Source organism: Festucalex cinctus, chromosome 7, assembly GCF_051991245.1.
Source record: "Festucalex cinctus isolate MCC-2025b chromosome 7, RoL_Fcin_1.0, whole genome shotgun sequence".
In the NCBI taxonomy this organism is placed as follows: domain Eukaryota; kingdom Metazoa; phylum Chordata; class Actinopteri; order Syngnathiformes; family Syngnathidae; genus Festucalex; species Festucalex cinctus.
The window spans coordinates 451,321-470,484 of NC_135417.1; the positions used below are offsets into that span (position 1 = coordinate 451,321).

Sequence of the window (19,164 nt, forward strand, 5' to 3'; positions counted from 1 at the left end):
GAATCCGTGAGAGACTCTAGCTCTTTCAAAACTTACAATAAAGCCGTTATCTGCTTCTTTTTTTTTATTTTTTATTTATTGAACATATAAACAGATGAACAGCAGAGATAAGAAAAAAAAAATCAACAACAATCAAAAGAGAAGAAAATCCCAATAAAATAATCATTCAATCAATCATAACTTACATGTTCAAAAGGGAGTAGGAAGAAGTTAGAAACTTATCTAGTCCTACCCCTTTTACTAAATATATTTAAACTTATTTCATTATTAATACAATTCTAATTTACTATTAAAATGAAATATATAAACCAAGTTATATATATATATATATATACACAAGTGCACTTAAACATATTCACATTTGCCAAAAACATATATATACATACATTTCCTAAACATATACCATAATACCTATCTAAATCATTTACACATACTCACATGTACAATTTTCATATTCTGGTCTGACATAGGTAATTTTTTTGAACTTTACTTTTAAACATTCTTTTCAACTCCAGCAGTGAGTCACAATTTTTCAGGTCAATTCCCAAATGATTTTGATACTCACCATCCCAAATGAAACCCATTTTGAGTGAGGCAGGCAAGCGGTGAGGAAGAAATCGTTACGAATTTAGGCAGGCAAGCGGTAATAATGAAAACATTAGTGAGCGAGGCAAGAACAAATCTTTGCAAGTGGTGTGCATTTGATCAGTGAGAAGTTGCTTATTTGGCCATTACAGAGGACATCTGTCAATACCCAAAGCCACAGCCAGTGAAGCGCAGCATGCAGCTGGTGTGTGTGCCTGTGTAAACAGCAACGCTGTCAGTTATACAAAGTGCTGGAGGCAAAAGGAGTCTTTTAGGACTAATGAGCTTTCGTCTCAAGCCCCCGAAAAAAACAAAAACAAATAATCACTCGGGACCCTTTTCCATCTTCCTGGAATTGGGGGGGAGAAAAACACCTTCATTCCCCCTCAGACGTTGCATTAAAAAAAATAAAAAAAAATAAAAAAAAGTCTAAAAATGATTCTTATCTTTATAGTTCGTTTTTTTTTTTTTAAACTAGAATCTACAGATTAAATAATGAATGCAAAGAAAAATGTCAGTGTCATATAACTAATGCGATAGTATCTGCAAAATAAAAATATAACCGCAACAAAGTGAGTTGAGTTCACTGCAACCATACTACATTCATATCTCCAATTTTTACTCACAAGTCAGAGCAAAACAAAATAATCCAAACTAAGGCTCCTATCTCGGGTCCCTCGTATCTCAAGGCACCACTGTATGACTCTAAAAATAATCCATAAAGTGAAAAAAAAACAAAACACACACAAATGCACCCAGAAAATGGACGTGTCATATGTTCCTCTTGCCAGTGATTTATGATGATTGACACCTTTTACAATAGATATACGAGTAGGAAATAAAAGGAGTGTGGGCAATGTACAAGTTGTCCTTTGGTTTTTCTTTTTTTTTTAGACAAACTGACAATTGTGACGTGTCTTCTTATCAGCTGATGAGAATTGGAAGGCGGCAATCGACACCTAAACTATTCAAGGTAACCGAAAACCTTTTTCTTAAAAAATAAAAACGAAAGAACTGTATCGATTTGAAGACAAGATTAACTTTTTTTTTTTTAAACCGATGTACAAGTTGTACATGTTGTATAATGAATGCTTTTGCTCCTCTTGACAGGTACAGCCACTTTGCACTCAAGAAATAAACACAATGACAAAACAAAAAACTAATAGACTACTTGGCCAACATGCATGTGTAAAACAAAAAAAAACAAAAACAAAATTCATGGCAAACTTGGCAAACGCATGGGCACACATTTATCTTAGTGTATATAACCGAATACAAACTTCAATTCCATCATTGACATGTTTTCACTTTTCCTTTTTATTTTTAATTTAAATGAACTAACACTTTACTTTAAACTCAGCAGAAATACTTTGTTACATTTCCAACGGTGGATACAAAAGTCTACACACCCCTACTCAAATGCCACATTTTTCTAATATGAAAACATGAGACCAAGATAAATAATTTAAAAACTTTTTTTCCATAATGAATGTGACCTAAAACTCAATAAAAAAAAAAAAAAAAACTGTAATCTTTTCAATCTTTAAATTGGCCCAGGTGTGTTGTGAACTTGTGACTCTCATTTTTATATCACAAAGATGTGTCAATTGAACAGGGGTGTGTAGACTTTTTATATCCACTGTAAATGTCCATCATTTATTGAGGTCTACTTCCTGTATGTGATTCTCCTGCTTCAGTCCCTATAAAGGCCTTGGAGAGACTTCAGTAGGTCTTCTTCCAGGAGCGCAGGTAGAGCTGGATTGCGAGAAGAGGATTTCTTTTGTGCAGGTTCGGATGGAAGATGTCAAAGTCCGCCTTCCTCACTCTCTGCAGGAAATCCTCCAGCACCACCTGCATGGCACGTGCATCACAGAACAAGAGTTTTTAGCCGCTTTTTTTTTTTTTTTTTTTTTTAAACCCTAAAATAGGTTTAATAAAGGTATTTATTCAATTTTTAAATTTAAATTAATATTTTTTTCAACAAATAAAATTTTTAGTAGTTTTCTCGATACACTTATCATTTCTTTTATTAAATAATCACAAGTACAGTGAAAAAAAAGTCAGTGGGATTTGCATTAAAAAAAGAAAAAGAAAAGAAAAGTAATAAATATGATTTTGGTTTGTAGAATATTTATGTTGGTGAAGCTATTGTCCATACTTGTTTTTAAATGTATATCCAAAAGACTTTTAATATAAATAATAAAAAATAAATAAAAAATATCCATCCAGGTATGATTGAGTCCTACCAATTCTGCCTAGCAACAGGTGACAATGCCGGAAATAACCCGACCAATCGCGTTGCTGCGTCAACTAAAAAAACGGTGGAAGTATCTTTATAATATACATGTATTGATATGTACTCTGCAATGTTTTCGTGAAGCTTCGGACGGCACTCGCTCTGGCCTACAATTATTCAAAATTAAATGTTTTAACGGGTTGAGAGAGGACGCCATAGACGTGCAAAACATAACCACAGTGGAAGTCCACTGTATATAATATTGCAGAAATGTTGTTTACATTATATATTTGAGTGTTTGCTAAGCATCCAGGAGGTCTCATTTGTCTATTAGTTTCCGTGAGAAGACTTACCGTGTGAAGGAAGGCCGGCGTCGCAGCTGCCGGGACGCTGGGGCCGAAAGAACGCGCCTGGAGGGCGGGGGGAGGAGACAGAAGCAAAAAATAAAACACAAGCTGCTGTTCTCGTCGTCACTGTGTGTGCGCGTGTAGAAGCAAAAACAGCACGCAGCCACGAGAATGACCTTCACACTGACGCTCTGCTGCTAATTACTCAAGAATGTTCGCGCCTCCAAAGAGAGCTGCGAATATAAATGGTAAGCAAACATGCTTGCTCGACTTGACTTGACTCTAAGGGGATAACTTAAAAAATTCACAAATTCACCTCCTTGTGGAACCTATTCTTGTATAAAAACTCACTTATTTGTGTTTTTTGTGTTTTGGACATGTGATGGGATGCCACAAGATGGCGCCAAAGGCTAAATTGGAAACTAGTAATTGGTGTCAAGGAAGTATGTTTAAGTGACTAGATCTCCACTTAGAAACAAGCCAAGCTTAGCCTCCGTTGCGAGTGAAAGTCATGGAGTCTTGGCTTCACGTGTATGCAACAAAACTACAAGATGGTCGTTTCTGTTGTGTGGGTACTGACGTGTTCCAGGTGAACGTGAGCCTGACTGGCGATGTCGTACACCACGTCCCGTATGTTCTGCTCCTGGCTGCGGCGGATGAAGTCCTCCTGAGAAGCTCCGTGCTACAAATACACCAACATATCAACAAAACAGACAAAAACAAACAAGAAATATAGACACAAATGCAAACAAATCGTACAAAAATACATAAAAAACACAGAAAAAGACGAAACAAAAAGGCAGAACGACTCAAAAAATACATTTTGTTAACACTGCATCATTTCATGATTTAAATCAACTCGGACAGCTATTACATATAAATGACAGTAAGAATTTATATTTACTTTTGTTCTGGAAGTAGATTTTACAGTCTATATTTTTTTTTTACTTAAAAGGGAAAGTAACATTTTTTGACAATAATATGTGACCTTACTCATCTAAACATGACATTCTGATTAATATTGCATTTGTGAACATGAGTTACTCAACAAAATCCAGTCGTTTTTATCCATCTCAGTGGTGGCCATTTTGAGACTTGCTGTCGACTGAAGATGACATCACAGTTACTCAGGGCTCAGGCAACGACCAATCACAGCTCACCTGTTTTCTGAAGCTGCGCTGTGATTGGTTGTTAACTGAGACCTGCGCAACTGTGATGTCATTTTGACTTGTTTCACTTGTCAGCAAGTAGCAAAATGGCCGCCTTCTGATATTGATGCAAACTGCTGGATTTAGCTGCTTAACTCATATTCCACTAACACAATATTAACCAAAATACCATATTTAGACTAGTGGGGCAGCATAGAACATATTTTTGCCATCTGGCGTGCAAATCCAGGCATTGAGTCTTCGACTAGCAAAGTATCTCACCAGCATGCAGATGTCCATGGGCAAGTAGACTCTGCGCCGGCCACTGTGATGAGGGGTCGCCCTTAGGCACGTCACGATGCCGTGCGCCTTGCCGACGTGACTGGCCGCGTGATCTGCCTGGACGTCCTTTACACCTGCCGCAACAAATAAAATCAAAAAACATTATTATTATTTTTTAAATCTCTTTTTTTGTTTGTCTTGTAAGTCATTCTTACCTAAAGACTCAAGGAGCAGGTACAAGAGTGAAGACTGCACGTTCTCGGCGTATGACTCCAGCTCTTGTAGGTTCCGGTAACTTCTGTCATCCAGATCCTTTTCCTGAAATGGAAGGCCAGATTTATTCCAATCCATCCATCCATTTGTGCCCCCCACTTTATCGCAGAAATGTTATGACCACGCAAGTAAAAGGAGAACATGCTAACAACACACCAGTAAGGCAAAGCTAAGTTTCAAACTCCAAACAGAACCGCTCTCGACCTCCCGTTCATTCAAAACCAATTATTTTATGGTCTGACGAGACTTACTCTTTCTGCTATGATCCTCGTCAGCCATCTCTTGGTCAAGTTATGCTTCCTGACGGCCTGCAAAACAGAATAGGCACTGGGTCAATCACCTTCTCAAAAGCACCGCTTTATGAACTTGCATTGTGTTGAAAATAACTTTATTACGGACTCCGACAATTTTTAACTGGCACTGAAAACCATTACTGGTAAGACACGGCTGTTCTGTTAGTGTGATGAATTGTTTAAAAGCTTAAAGAGTGCTATTTTGCTAGTTACCCTCCACAGCTCGACGCTAACTGGCTGGTTGGGTGGTTTGTCTTTGTAGATTTCTTCGATAGCCGTCTTCCAGAACTGCATTCGCATCAGGCCGAGAGACTTTTGCGAGACGGAGTCCTTCACCTTGTAGAGAGAATACAAACACGTGTCTAAAATACACGCATCAGGAGCATTATACAAAGATAAAGCAGGGACGGTAATTGATAAGATTTAAATCATAAATTTGAGTTAATTGCTGTGGACATTTTTCAGGAGATTCTGGAGTTTAAAAGTGACTCGTTTTCCTGGTGAATTTAAATCCCGCTAAGAAATAGACAAGAATTGCGGAATCATTTTTACACAAAATGGTCCTAACATCCTGCATCACTGATGGACTACCTGCCTGTGCTAGCTCTACGTTGAAAGCTCGCAACGCCAAGGCAGAGCGTCGTGCTTCCTTTGGCAGCAGGAGGGAGCACACAAAGCCCTCGTAGTCCCTGGACCTGAGGGGAGAGGAGGACATGTTAAGATGGTGCTTTCACATACGATAACCTACTTCATTTACATTGATTTAAAAAAAAATCTTTTTTCAGAATGTAGCCTATGTATGTAGGAGGACAATTATAATATTACAATGTGACAATTACAGTAAGTTGTTATCATTAATTCTGTCTCGACTAGAGTTATTTTGGTTTGTCCTGCCTGAACTTTGAATGTTGGCTGGTCAGTCCTTGAATGTCCTCTAGAGGTCACTGATGTGGCACTTTTTTTTTTTTTTTAACCTAATATATATATTTCGTTATCTTTTCCTTCAATCAATTACCAATATTGACCTGATGAGTTGGTTTTAGCACGTGAAATAAATTAAAGAAGAAAATCGGCCACCCAAACATGGCTTGGCAGACCCACCTGACCAGCTCCAAGCAGAACCTCTCATTGTGCTGAACATCCGCAGTGGCGCTGGCCGCGGCTCTCACACTCCGAATTTCCGCCGCCCGTCGAGCACACGCACTGGCCGGGGACGTCTTGCGCTGGACGGTGAAAATCAGCGAGGGTTTAATACAAGACGCTGTATGTTTTATACAACTGATGCTCGCTGCCATGTTTTTACACTTCAACTTCCTGATTTTCTTCTTCGCTTAATGTTTTTGGTGCGTGGTCGCCACCTGTAAGCTCGATACCACCACCTAAAGCGAGACTATTTGCATTAAAGTGTCACTTGATGCTATAAAATATATACAATTTTTTTTTAAAGTTTATTATTGTTATTATTATTGTTGTTATTATTATTGTTGTTATTATTATTAATATTATTATTAGAATTTTTCTATTTTTATATTCTGTTCTATCTGCTGCTGTGCTGTGCAGGAAACCTTTGATTTTATTTTGTAACACGCTTCGCGGAAACAACAGATCATTTATTTTGTAAGGCACGACCGGAAACCAAGGGAGGTTACTTTTTTTTTTTTTTTTTTTTTGTACCACTTAGCGCATGAGACCCAAAAAAAAGTGCCGATGCAGCGTGACAAGAGGAGAAAACGTCACCTGACAATTTAGTCAAGGAGAGGAACTCCTCTCATGGGAACCAGACGGATGTCCGCATACTTCTTGTGGCTACTTTTGTGCGTGTGTGGCCGGCTGTGGACGAGCCAAAGTCCCGGTGAAGGGTGAGTCCCTCCCCTGGAGCTAACGGTTTGACAAGTGACGCTAGTTAGTTAGCAGCTCAGCCAAGCAAAACTTTTTGTTTCTCTCTCTCGCTCCCTCAAAAGTGAAACTTTTACATATCCTGCTGCCTGTTCTCTGGAGTACTTACTTTGAAGTAGGCTACTTTTATTACCCCCCAACTGTTGTTTTTCCTTTCTCTACGCCACCTACTTTCCTCATTTCTCAACTAGTTAAACGTCGTCGAAGTAGTTTGTTTAATTATAATTGCACTATATTGTGCTCTATTTACAAAATATTAAATCATTGAACACCAAATATACAATATTCAATATTTGCATCTTTAGTATTTCATATTTATAAAATATTTCATGTATCGTAAATTTTGTCATACACCTGTAATGTAGCATATTTACATTATATTCATTCAATACATTTAATGGACCATATTTGCCAAATACTTTTGACTATTCACCTGTAATGTACACTATAATCATATGTAATGAATGCAGTTCTAATTTACCATATTTAGGTCACATTTAATGTTTACAATGTATCAAATTTTGTGTACCTCTAATGTACATATTTAGGCCGTATTTAGTGTTATGTATGTCTGTTATGTACTTTTGCACTTGTTGCAGTGGTGAACAGTGTTTTGTGGAGTTGCATCACATTTGCTGATTCATAGTTGTCTTATTAGTTATACGGTTGTTTCATGTGACTTAAAGATTGACATCGATTCAATTAATGATATTTGCAAATTATTTGACTGTAACAAAAAATCTGTAAAAAGCAATGGGTGATTAAAAAATGTAGACTATTTTATAATTTTAAAAGAAGGCATAACAAAAAACAAAGGCTTTGATTTTATGCATAAGGGCCATCTTGGATAGTACGTGGAGAAATTTGTCTCACAATTATTCACACAAATATATCTGCAAATTTAACATGTTTTTCAGGTCCACAAATATATCCGTGGGAATCCTGTCTCGTTTTAGAGAACCAGCTCTTTTGACTCACTAAAAAGAGACGTCTCTTTTGGTTCCCAATCTGTTCTTTACAATTTATTTTGTTTAAATTAGTGTATTAGCAAAATAATGTCAAATTATGCATATCAATGGGAAAAAAAATCTGTCTGACACTGTACGTTGTTTACACTTAAGAGTGTCGGCAATAGATGGCATTCCGGAGCCCTTCATGGACATCCTGCAGCCCTACGCGGACGGCCACGGCCCTCGCCACTCGCACCGCCACGTCAGGGACTGTCAGCTCAGCGTGCACGGCAATCGCACGCACGAGAGCTTTCGCGCCTGCAACCACAGCGGTCTACCGGTGGCCGAGTCCAGGCTGGTCGTGTACAAGCTGCCAAACCGTATCGTGACCGGTAAGGAATCAGTCATATCTTTTTTTACTTTGTTATTACAGTGAACCCCTATTCATTGTGGGGAAATGTTCCAGACACACCCGCAATAGGTGAAAATCTGTAATGAACGGCCATATTAAAAAATAAATAGTACAGTTTTCCCCATTGATACATTTATCATTCAAACTTAGGTAGTTTTTAAAGTATTAATTTCCATCACGCCTGTTGTCTATTTCTGTCAATAAACGGAAGACTATCATATAACATCATTTTGAGGAAACAAAAAGAAGAATCTCTCACTTGCGCAGTTCTCACTGTATAATGTAAAAAACCTTAAAATTGCATAAAAGTCCACTATATAGTTTGGTACAAATGAGGAACCTTGATATATTTATTCATCTGGTTATGTTGCAAGTCAAACTGAACTGTTTTACCGATTTAAAAAGTTGGAGATGGCAAACAAGTGTAACCTTTAACCTTAATATACCGATTGACTTTATCAAGAATAACAGTTATCTTCAATATTGTCAACCATCCTTTTGTGTTGCAAGTTTGATTGATGAATTTTGACGTTTTAATGAAGTTTCAAATGTTAAGTTAACTTAAAGCATAGTTTTTAATAAAATTGATTCCATTTGTTTTATTATTATATATTAAAAAATTCTGAATTGTTATGGATTGCATTGATCCATTTGACCTATAACTTTAATACGTTGATGGCCTTTAACAATTTAACAAGACAATCATCTTCAATCCTCCTGCTGTTGCTTTGAGACTCAAACTGACCTTCTTTTAAAAACAGAAGAAAAAAAATATTTGATTTAAACTTTTTTTACTGTTTTTCTTACAAGTATTTTAATTTTCATAAAGCTATTTTTTTAAATAAATTTTTAGTGTATTGAAGATTTCATACATTTATTACAAGTAAAATAGAAGTCATGTTCCTTTTTTCAATTCAGTAAATAACAGTGTAGTTAAAAAAAAACAAAAAACGATCAAAATCGGTCTGTTGTCTTGAGGAATGAGCTGAGTGGAGAGGCGTGGCTTTCGATTTACTGATCGATCAACGTTCATCCTCACAGAGGGTCATGAGCTGTGAGTCGTGACCAAAAGAACAAGATTGTGGAAATGAGTTTCCTCCAATACAAGTAGTTCTTTATTGATTTGGCCTGATGACAAAAACTGTGAATGAGAAAAAAATTCAGCAAGGATTGAAGGATCAATCAACAAATTCACCTATTCACACATAACCTCTACTTTGTTATTAACAAAAAAAAAAAATGCGGAACCACAAATTTGTAGTAGTTCATTCCCTCTGCCTGGCTTCAGGTCATTTTACCGTGGTCCGTGACCCGCTGAGGACCCTGTCGGTGCTGGAGCCTGGCCGGCCAGGAGGATGCAGCAGTCACCGCTTGTCCACGGTGGAGGAGACGTCCCAGGCCGCTGGCTGTCTGTACGCCCAGAACGGCGGCTACTTCAACACCCGTACGGGCCAATGTCTAGGCAACGTGGTGAGCGACGGCAGGATTGTGCAGGACAGTGGCGGTGTGCAGAACGCCCACTTTGGAATTAGGAAGGATGGGACACTGGTGTTTGGGTGAGAAAACAGAAAACTAAGGCTGAATTACATTTTTTTTTGTTTATGTTTGATGCAGTACTAATTTACCCCATATAGATTATACTAAATGTTTATTTACCTAGAAGAACGTAGTATGTACCATATATTTTATTATTTTTTATCATTTTTTTATATCATATTTATATTTGTTTTATTTAATAATAATAATAATAATAATATATTATTATTGATATGTTTTTATATATTACAGTGTTCCCTCGTTTATCGCTGGTTCATCTTTCGCGGTCTTTTTTTGTTACAGCATCCTTTTTGGTTTGGTTATTTTTTTTTGGTCTTTGCATGGCTGTATCTCTCGAACTCTACGTTTGACCGGGGACATACGGGCATCTGTGGATTCGTCTCAACGAAACCTTTCCAACGGCGTCTGTCCCGTCGCTCCACGACATTACGTTCCGGTGATATGGAAAATATATACTGTGCTGTATAATAAGTAAATTAAAAAAAACATATTTTGATGGAAAAAAATGGCTGTAAATGAAAAAAAACACATCAATGATGAGTGAAAATAGCATTCATAATAAACTAAAAATCATACCAAAATGAAAAAAACATCTACAATAAAAAAAAGAAAAAAAATACTGTGCTGTATAATAAGTAAATTAAAAACAACAACATATTTTTAATGGAAAATAAATGACTGTAAATGAAAAAAAACAAAACATAAATGATGAATGAAAAAGCATTCATAATAAAGTAAAAATCATACCAAAATGAAAAAACGTATATAATAAACAAAAAATATATATAATTACCGGGAATTTAAAAAAAAATAAATTAACGCGGCATTATCGTGGGTAGTTTTTGGAACGTAACACCCGCGTTAAACGAGGGAACACTGTATATTTATATTTGTTTATTTATATCTATATTAGTTAGCACGTCTGCCTCCCAGTGCTGAGGACTCGGGTTTGAGTCCAGGCTCCGGCTTTACTGGGCGGAGTTTGCATGTTCTCCCCGTGCCGTGAATGGCAGGTTAATTGGGCGCTCTGAATTGTCCCTAGGTGTGCGTGTGAGTGTGGATTGTTGTTCGTCTCTGTGTGCCCTGTGTGTCTGGCAACCAGTTCAGGGTGTATCCCACCTACTGCCCAAAGCCAGCTGGGATAGGCTCCAGCACCCCTGCGACCCTGGTGAAGAAAGGCGGTTAAGAAAATGGATGGATGGATAGTCAGCCTTCTGTTTGTACAGGTATCTGTCCGAGGATGAGGTTCTGGACCAGTCCAACCCATTCGTGCAGTTGGTCAGCGGAGTGATGTGGTTGCTCCGAAACGGCGAAGTGTACGTCAATTCCAGTCTGAAGGCCGAGTGCGATGAGACGCAGGAGACTGGTACAGACGTTTCTCATTGGGTACTCAACCCCTATCCCCACCCCCACCCCCGTGGTTTCATGTGCCCACAGTCATCATCATCGTTCCGTGACCTGAGGTGTGCTCTGTGCTTCGACAGGCTCCTTACACTATTTCACTGATGTTGTGTCAGCCAGGACGGCGTTGGGTCACGACGCCAAGGGCAGGGTGATCTTGTTACAGCTGGACGGACAGACAGGAGAAAGGGGGTGAGAGATCTTATAACATTCAGGATTGAGGTGAAAAGTATGTCCTTAAATTTGTCTGTCAGACCCGAATTTCCAAAAGGTTTGGGGGTTGTCAATTCCTCATGGATCTCAAGATGTTTCATATCGTCGACAGAATGAGCCTTTGGGAGATGGCCGACTTCCTGAAGCGAAATGGAGTCATCAACGCCATCAATATGGACGGCGGCGGGTCTGCCACTTTCGTCTCAAACGGCACCTTGGCAAACTACCCGTCTGACAAATGGTACCTTGCGCCACAATTGCATGCCTCTTATTGTTGCCTGAAACTATTAATCCCGCCCTCGGAATCTCACCTCAGCAAAGCGGACATAAGGTGGCGCTGCGCTCGGGCGGTCTCCACCATCCTGTGCGTCCACCCGCCACGTTGCCAGCCATCAGACTGCGGCGAGCACGGCCAGTGCGTGGACGGCGTGTGTCGCTGCCAGGAGGGCTGGCGGGGCGCCGACTGCGGCTCGTCAGCGTGTCAGCTGCCGTCGTGCGGCCCCCGCAAGATCTGCACCGCCAGTGAGTGTCCACCCCGCCGAGGCACCACCACCAACTTCTGTCCTTCTGAGTCCTTTTTGTAACAAAGGTTTTTCCATTTGTCATTTTGCAGGTGGTTGTGTTTGTGATGCCGGATGGACGGGCAAGAACTGCAGTCAAGGTAAGTGCACATAAGCTGCAACTAACTCCTAAAAGTACAAAAAATGAACTGAAACATTTATCCATATGCAAAAAGGACAGTTGAAAATTTAAGAAAAAAATACAGTAAAATTTGAAAATTGTTACTTTAAATAAGCAAAATTTTATTTACATTTTTACCTGTAAGATTTTGAAAAATAAGAAAATAATACTAGGCCCATATCAACCACAGTGGCCTTGAAAATAGTATTTTTACACTAAAAAACTATTGACTTTTTTCAAGCTGAACCAGACCACTGAGCGGGTAGGTCATTTACTGGCAAGTGGAAAAATTAGCTTACTAAATATAACGAAACAATTTTTATGAAAAAAAGGCCAAAAATAAAGTGCAATAATGCACTTTGTTTGATTTTTTTTTCAGACTTGCATTTTTTTCCGTTTACTTTATTACTAGATTATGCAAAATCTTAAAATACTAAAATTCAACTTTGTGCTGAGGAAGTAGGTAACAACCAATCATGGGTCACCTGTTTTCTGGGGTTGGTCAACAAACTGAGCCATGATTGGTCGTTATACCAACTTCCTCAACACAGGTGATGTCATCAACAGTCGACAGCAAGTAGAAAAATTACTTATGAAAAGTATTAATTCTACGTAAAAAAAAAAAATGAAGTTACCACAATAATTATAGACAAAATATTTTTTTTTTTCACTGCTGAAAATTGCTCAATGAGTCAAGTATCCCTTTAAGTCAAAATAATTTGTTAAAACAAAATAAGCAAATTTAGGTTCAATTTAATAAATTATATCTTACTTAAGATTTCAGTTTTACTTAAGATTTCTCTTAGCTCCGCTATATAGCAAGAGGATCTAGAAGAAAGAGCTAACACATGCTAGCATAGTTGAAATGTATAAACTACATCTTATGTCCCTTTTTCTAAGAATGTCTGCCTGGTTTCTATGGCGACGGCTGCAATCAGACGTGCTCCTGTTTGAACGGCGGCTCGTGCCATCACATCCATGGACGCTGCAGCTGCTCTCCGGGGTTCACTGGAAAAAACTGTGAAGAAGGTAGTACAAGAAATTTGCCAACGGTAAAATATTTAGTTTTAATATTCATTGTGCTAACGAGAGGAGCTAAGAGAGGAAGTTGACACAAGTAAATACTATAAAAGAGAATTGATGATATTAAAACTGTATGTTGTGTTCCCGGTCTCAGAATGTCTGTCAGGTTTCTATGGCGACGGCTGCAATCAGACGTGCTCCTGTTTGAACGGCGGCTCGTGCCATCACATCCATGGACAATGCAGCTGCTCTCCGGGGTTCTCCGGCGCAACCTGTGAAGAAGGTACGAGAGATGAAGTGCTGCCATAGAAAAGCTATTAGACTTAGACTATTCTCAACATTAGCTCAGCACCACATTGCCCATAGAGGCACACTTATATACTGTATGTCAAACGTGTCTATTTAGTTGTTGTGTTTTGTCATTTAAAAAAAAATAATTTATTGTAACAGATGGACGCTCACAGGCCAAAGATCGGGAGCAAGAAACTCATTATTTGACAGAGTAAGTATAGAAAGTATTTTGGGGTTTTTTTTTCCTTGAAAAAAATATGACTTCATAAATATGGCTGGAGTCTGGCCTAAACCATGTACCTCCAAAATTGTCACTTTTCAGGAGACCACAACAACGGTCTCGTTAGCTCAATTGTTTATTTCTTCTTCCATTTTTTTTTTTCTGAAATGTTCATTTTAACTGTTTTTTTTGTTTTTTGTTTTTGTTTTTTTTTTGTTTCATTTTTGGACCTTTTTCCCTTGTATTTTTCCCATTAAAAAAAATTAATAAATCTGTTATTTTGTATTTTTCTTTATTCCTATTCCTATTTGTTGTTTTTTTTTTTTTTTTTTTTTTTTTTTTTTTACATTTAATATTACTTTCCAGTTCTTAATATTTTGTTGTTGTTGTTGTTGTTTTCTCATTTTCTTATTCCCATTTTCACAAAAAAAAGATTCTTTACTTTGTTTCTCTTTTTGCTTTTATTTTTTTGCTAATTTTCTTTTTTGTTCATTTTCAATTTCCATATTCATTGTTTTTTCCTTTATTTTTATTTTCTTTTGATGTTTTTGCTAGAATTTTTTATTTATTTAAAAGATGTCATTAAATATCTTTACAACTGTTGCAGTTCTTGTACTACAATTCTATACTTTTTGTTTTTCTTTTTCCTTTTATTTCTTTTGCTCATTTTCTCGTTTGTTCATTTTCAATTTACAATTATTTTTTCACTTTATTTTTTATTTTATTTTGATGTTTTTGCTAGAAAATGTTCTTTTTTTTAAATTTAAAACATGACATTAAATAACTTTACAACTGTTGCAGTTCTTGTGTTACGATTCTATCCTTTTTGTTTTTCTTTTTCCTTTTATTTTTTATTTTTTGCTTAATTTTCTTTTTTGTTCATTTTCAATTTACAAATTCATTGGGGGGTTTTTCTAGATGTTTTTGCTAGAATTTTTTTTATTATTATTATTTTTAAACACGTACCGTAATTAAACAACTTTACAACTGTTGCAGTTCTTGTATTACAACTCTTCGTTTTGGACAAAAAAAAAAGTAAAATATTCTTGTAATATTGTCATATTTTCCCTCAAACATAAACAACTTTTTACCAAGGGAAAAAAATCTTCTCTTCTTTACAGGGCAACATGGCTGACGCTAACCATCATCCTGAGCGTTCTGCTGATGTTCAGCCTCCTGGCGCTGGTCGTGCGGCTGTTGGGGCACTCGCCGCCGCGTCGCACAGGTGCCAACTACGCCTACCTGCCTCTGACCACCTCTGACGGAGAGGTTTCCAACAGCGCAGGGCCAGGCAAATGGTATCGGGATGGCTCAAACTCTCTGGAATTAATGTAATTCACGAAGGAAAGACATTGGGAAGTTGTGGTGACTTTTGAACACTGGAACGGGTCAGTGCTATCCGGTCTGTAGCTTTTTTTCTCTCCATGTTCCATTGAAATTCAATTGCACTATCACATGCAGCATTTCATCACCAAACCTAGCCATGATATAGCCACTGACTGATTTAACCATATCCTCTCACACGCTATACCGTAACTTAATATTCAATTGCATTGGCAGTATTTCATCAGCAAGTGGAGAAGGGTACACTTCCGCACATTCCAGAAATGATCAGGTATGAAAGATTGACTTGGTTGTTTAATATCACCCTTGATGGGTGGCCGATGGGTGGCCAGGCATTTCAAACACCCAGTGTTTAATTTTTATTTTATTTTATTTTTTTGAAGATTGTGGTACTTCTCAGGAATAAATGCTGCTGCCTGTGATCTGCAATCAATGTTGTACAAATTAATTTTTATAGAATATAAAAATATAAATGCTGAATTTATGGAAATTTGTGAAATTATATTTATAGTACTATATCAATGGGGTATATGCAACGGAAAAGGCGGGACTGTTTTTTGCACATCAGGTTGTTTCTGGTTCGGTTTGCGACGTGTGGGCTGTGTCAAAAATATTTGTGCTTCCGACTTTGTGCCCCTCGGTTGCGCGTTCGCAACCTGAACCGGAAATAAACTGATGTGCAAAATCACGTCCCGCCTCTTCCGTGGCATATAACCCATATTTGTTGAGAATATCAAACCAATGAATAAAAACAAAAAACAAACATGTTTTTATGTCTGGTTATTTGGCAGTTTGTGGAGGGGGGGGCTTTAGGATGTAATTCCTGCCTGTAATCGCAGGAGGGCGCCAAAGCGTCACAAACACCGTTTTTCTCTCTCTACCTCTGTTTTTCACAGGCTCCAGGTGGAGGATTGGAACAGTCACTTGCCTTTAGGTGCCGGTCGGCTGTTTTCGCTCCTGCGCCTGGGAGACCCCATGTGGCTTACATGAGGTAAGCTTGTGTGTGAGTGAGTGGTTAAAAGAGAAAAAAAAATCTGTTTTTCACATTTCCTGTTGTTCTTTTTCACGTTTGTGTTCCTTTTCTCGTTTTTGAATCTAATTTTTCATTCTACTTTGGTTCCTTTTAGCTTAATTTGTTCTCACTTTCATTATTCCTAATTCATTTTTCCCTACATTTTCTTTCTACCTCTTTTTTGACATTTTTCCACTCTTGTAATTTTCCATTCCCCCCACCCTGTATCTATGCCTTATTCTCCTTTTGTTTTCCATTATTTTCCTTTTTGAATCCTTAATTTCCCCCTTTTTCGTTTTCAGTTTCCAATCTGTTGATTTTAGTCTTTCCCCTTTTTTTTCTTCTGACATTTTCCACTGGATTTTTTTTTTCATTATTCAATAAAAATTTTAAATGTTAAACAGATTTATTTGAAAAATCTGAATAGCATAGGCTTCTGTATGCAAATAAAACAAGAAAATTGAGAAATTAAAAAAAATGAATAGCTTTAAAAAAAAATCCTAATAAATCAAAAGAAAATAAAGAAAACCATTTAAAATACAACATACAAAAAATACCCCCCCAAAAAACAAATAACCTAATTAGACTTTATTATTATTATTATTATTGTTATTATTATTATTATACGCGATTTTTTAAGTGCTGCTAATGAATTTAAAAGACTCTAAAAACCAAATTTCAGCTGCCTTGATACATCTATTTTTGCATGTTTGATTGGATTGTTGTTGAGACGAGACGCAAGCAGATTTGTGACTTGGAGGACTTTGCAACTGTTTTGAAGTCAAGCAATCTGATGCAACACCATGCATGAAGCATGTGCGTGTGTACATGTACGCGCGTGATTTTTGCTCCTCTGGGTGTGTGCACATATTTGTGGCCCAACACTCCACCCAAAGTATGAAACAGCTTGTAAATATGTCATGACAATTACATGGAATTGTGTGAATAAATGAAGAAGAAAGTCAAAGCAAAAAGCAAAAGTGCCACACAGTCGGATCGGAGGTCAGTGTTTCTCGTAGGCACCGCCCACATTCCCCTCCGTGTGTTGACACTGAAGTGTGGGAAGGTCCTGACCCTGTGGACCCTCCAATGAGGTCACCACTGACAGTAAAGAAAAAAAAAAAAAGACTTGTGATTTTTATTTTTTATTTTTTTTTAATGTGCTATATAAAATAAAGTTTTCAACAGTCTTAACAAATTTAAACAGTAGGACGTACATAAACAAAAATTTAAGAAATGCAAAAAAAAGCTAAAATATACAACAAGCTAAAAAAAAATACAAAATTATTTTATTTAATAATTAGAGTCATAAAATTATAGACAAAAATATTTTTAAATACTAATAAACCAATAAAAACAAAACAAAAATAAAACATAAAATGTAATGTGTTTCCCAGCCTTGACTTGCAACTGTTTGTAGTATAAACATTTCCAAATATCGAGGTGTGTCTAGTTTTATATTTCATTGATGTCGTTGATTTTTATAACAGCAATGTGACGCATTGCATAAAGCCTCCATTTAGTTTCCTTTTCCATACTGTACATCTTGTCCCATTTCCCAGTAGAGCACAGACGAAAACAGTAGGTTATTGACCTCTGCGTGAGCCCATGCGCTACGTATGCAGTTGTGCAACACGCAGCAAAACACAGTTATGTAAAGGCAAGCCCACCCAACTTCCACATATGGACGGACGAGGCTCTTTATTATTGTTTTGCTGGAACACTGACACACTGCTCCCAACTGGAAACTGGAGGAGGACGTTTTGTCCACGACCATTGAACAACTTGTGTGCTTCATTACTTGAGAAGAAAAGTAATGTACAGTGCTTTAACTGCAGAGAGACCGCTATGTTTTGTTTTGTTTTTCAGGGCAAGATGATATTTGGGCCCAATATTCATTTTCAGTCAAAGCGAAAATATTGACATCAAAATTTAAACCCCACCAAAAATACAAACTCAAACATTTGACTTTTTTATGTATTACTATAATTTAGTGAACTGGTTATTTAGTGACATACATGTATATTTAAAAATGCGAAATGAATTTCATGAAGCAATGTCCCTGGTGGAAAGTTTTGGAAGGTCCTAGTAGCGCTGGAGCTGATGTAACGCAGAGGCCATCAAGGACGTTCTTATCAGTGTTGTGATGTCATCAGATGTCCAGGTGTGACCTGCTTGCACACAAATGGAAAAAACGGCAGGTCAGGCAAGTGGGCCTTATCTCCCGTGTCTGTTTTTCCCAATCTCGATTTATGGTTTTGTTTTGGTTTGGCTGATTCAAGTCAAGATTTACAGAAAACAAAGATACCAAGTCATGTGACGGAAAGCCACCAGTCGGGACGAAGAACGGAGCCACTGAGAACCAGACTGGGCCAACTCTATTTTTACTTTTAGTGCAGAAATTAATTGGGAAAATGCATACATGTCCTTCAAATGAATATCAGTCTAAATTGAGGTTTACTTCCAATTTTGACATAAAGAGGTCACTCCATTATCACACTCAAAAAAGTGTTCAGAAGACTCAAAAAGATTTCCTTATCTTGGAAGTAAGTTAATATGTACGTAATAGTTATTACCTTTAATGGCTGTTTGGACCTATTGTACACACTATTTTTCTTTCAGGAAATCTACATGGTACGGACTGGAATCTAACCTATGAAAGTAAAAAATAATAATACAAAAATAAAATACTTTTATTCTCATCCAGCTTTTTCTTCTTCTTCTTCTTCTTAAAAGTAAAACTACCCCCCTAAACAAAAAGTGACTTTAATTCGAAATAAATATTTGCTCATTTATTGCATTTATAATAGTGACAAAACGCAACCGGAACCGGAAATGGTCCGGTTTATGTAACGTTGCAGTGTTTTGGTGCTCCTGCGAGCGTTGCCCAGTCATGTCCTTCAGTGAACGCGGTCACGTGTGTTAGTGACAAACGGTGCTGCGCCCCGCGATTGGTCGAGACGCTGGTGTTGGCCCCGCCTTTCAATACGTCATGTCGAT

The 19,164-nt window shown here is 37.5% G+C and overlaps 2 protein-coding genes across 3 annotated transcripts; one reads left to right on the forward strand and one right to left on the reverse strand.

Annotated features, from left to right (window-relative positions):
• Nucleotides 1-1,878: 1,878 nt before the first annotated feature.
• On the reverse strand, nucleotides 1,879-6,523 carry ndufaf6 (NADH:ubiquinone oxidoreductase complex assembly factor 6). 2 transcript variants are annotated; one of them, XM_077526797.1, is made up of 9 exons: nucleotides 6,266-6,523; nucleotides 5,760-5,859; nucleotides 5,378-5,500; nucleotides 5,123-5,179; nucleotides 4,814-4,916; nucleotides 4,599-4,732; nucleotides 3,749-3,850; nucleotides 3,175-3,231; nucleotides 1,879-2,436 (listed from the first exon to the last, which is right to left on the reverse strand). In XM_077526797.1, exons 1-9 carry the CDS (start codon nucleotides 6,457-6,459, stop codon nucleotides 2,308-2,310), a joined length of 999 nt encoding a protein of 332 aa, XP_077382923.1. In that variant the 5' UTR covers nucleotides 6,460-6,523; the 3' UTR covers nucleotides 1,879-2,307. The 2 variants fall into 2 exon arrangements, with proteins under 2 accessions (XP_077382923.1, XP_077382924.1); XM_077526798.1 differs by lacking the exon at nucleotides 6,266-6,523 and having other exon boundaries at nucleotides 5,756-5,859.
• Nucleotides 6,524-6,830: 307 nt separating this feature from the next.
• On the forward strand, nucleotides 6,831-15,917 carry nagpa (N-acetylglucosamine-1-phosphodiester alpha-N-acetylglucosaminidase). Its single transcript, XM_077526659.1, has 12 exons — nucleotides 6,831-7,023; nucleotides 8,182-8,402; nucleotides 9,711-9,978; nucleotides 11,206-11,345; nucleotides 11,464-11,572; nucleotides 11,706-11,834; nucleotides 11,910-12,115; nucleotides 12,207-12,254; nucleotides 13,175-13,303; nucleotides 13,452-13,580; nucleotides 13,748-13,799; nucleotides 14,930-15,917. Exons 1-12 carry the CDS (start codon nucleotides 6,935-6,937, stop codon nucleotides 15,141-15,143), a joined length of 1,734 nt encoding a protein of 577 aa, XP_077382785.1. The 5' UTR covers nucleotides 6,831-6,934; the 3' UTR covers nucleotides 15,144-15,917.
• The last annotated feature ends 3,247 nt before the right edge of the window (nucleotides 15,918-19,164 follow it).

What these genes read in the sequence shown, in the direction of transcription:
- ndufaf6 (XM_077526797.1), bottom strand. Translation starts at nt 6,459, where the DNA reads ATGGCAGCGAGCATCAGTTGTATAAAACATACAGCGTCTTGTATTAAA. An exon ending in CTCACGTTCACCTGGAACAC is followed by an intron (nt 3,232 to 3,748) that starts GTCAGTACCCAC and finishes CCCGCCCTCCAG; the next exon opens with GCGCGTTCTTTCGGCCCCAG. An exon ending in CGCCGGCCTTCCTTCACACG is followed by an intron (nt 2,437 to 3,174) that starts GTAAGTCTTCTC and finishes CGTGCCATGCAG; the next exon opens with GTGGTGCTGGAGGATTTCCT.
- nagpa (XM_077526659.1), top strand. Translation starts at nt 6,935, where the DNA reads ATGGGAACCAGACGGATGTCCGCATACTTCTTGTGGCTACTTTTGTGC. An exon ending in AGCCAAAGTCCCGGTGAAGG is followed by an intron (nt 7,024 to 8,181) that starts GTGAGTCCCTCC and finishes TTTACACTTAAG; the next exon opens with AGTGTCGGCAATAGATGGCA. An exon ending in GATGGGACACTGGTGTTTGG is followed by an intron (nt 9,979 to 11,205) that starts GTGAGAAAACAG and finishes CTGTTTGTACAG; the next exon opens with GTATCTGTCCGAGGATGAGG.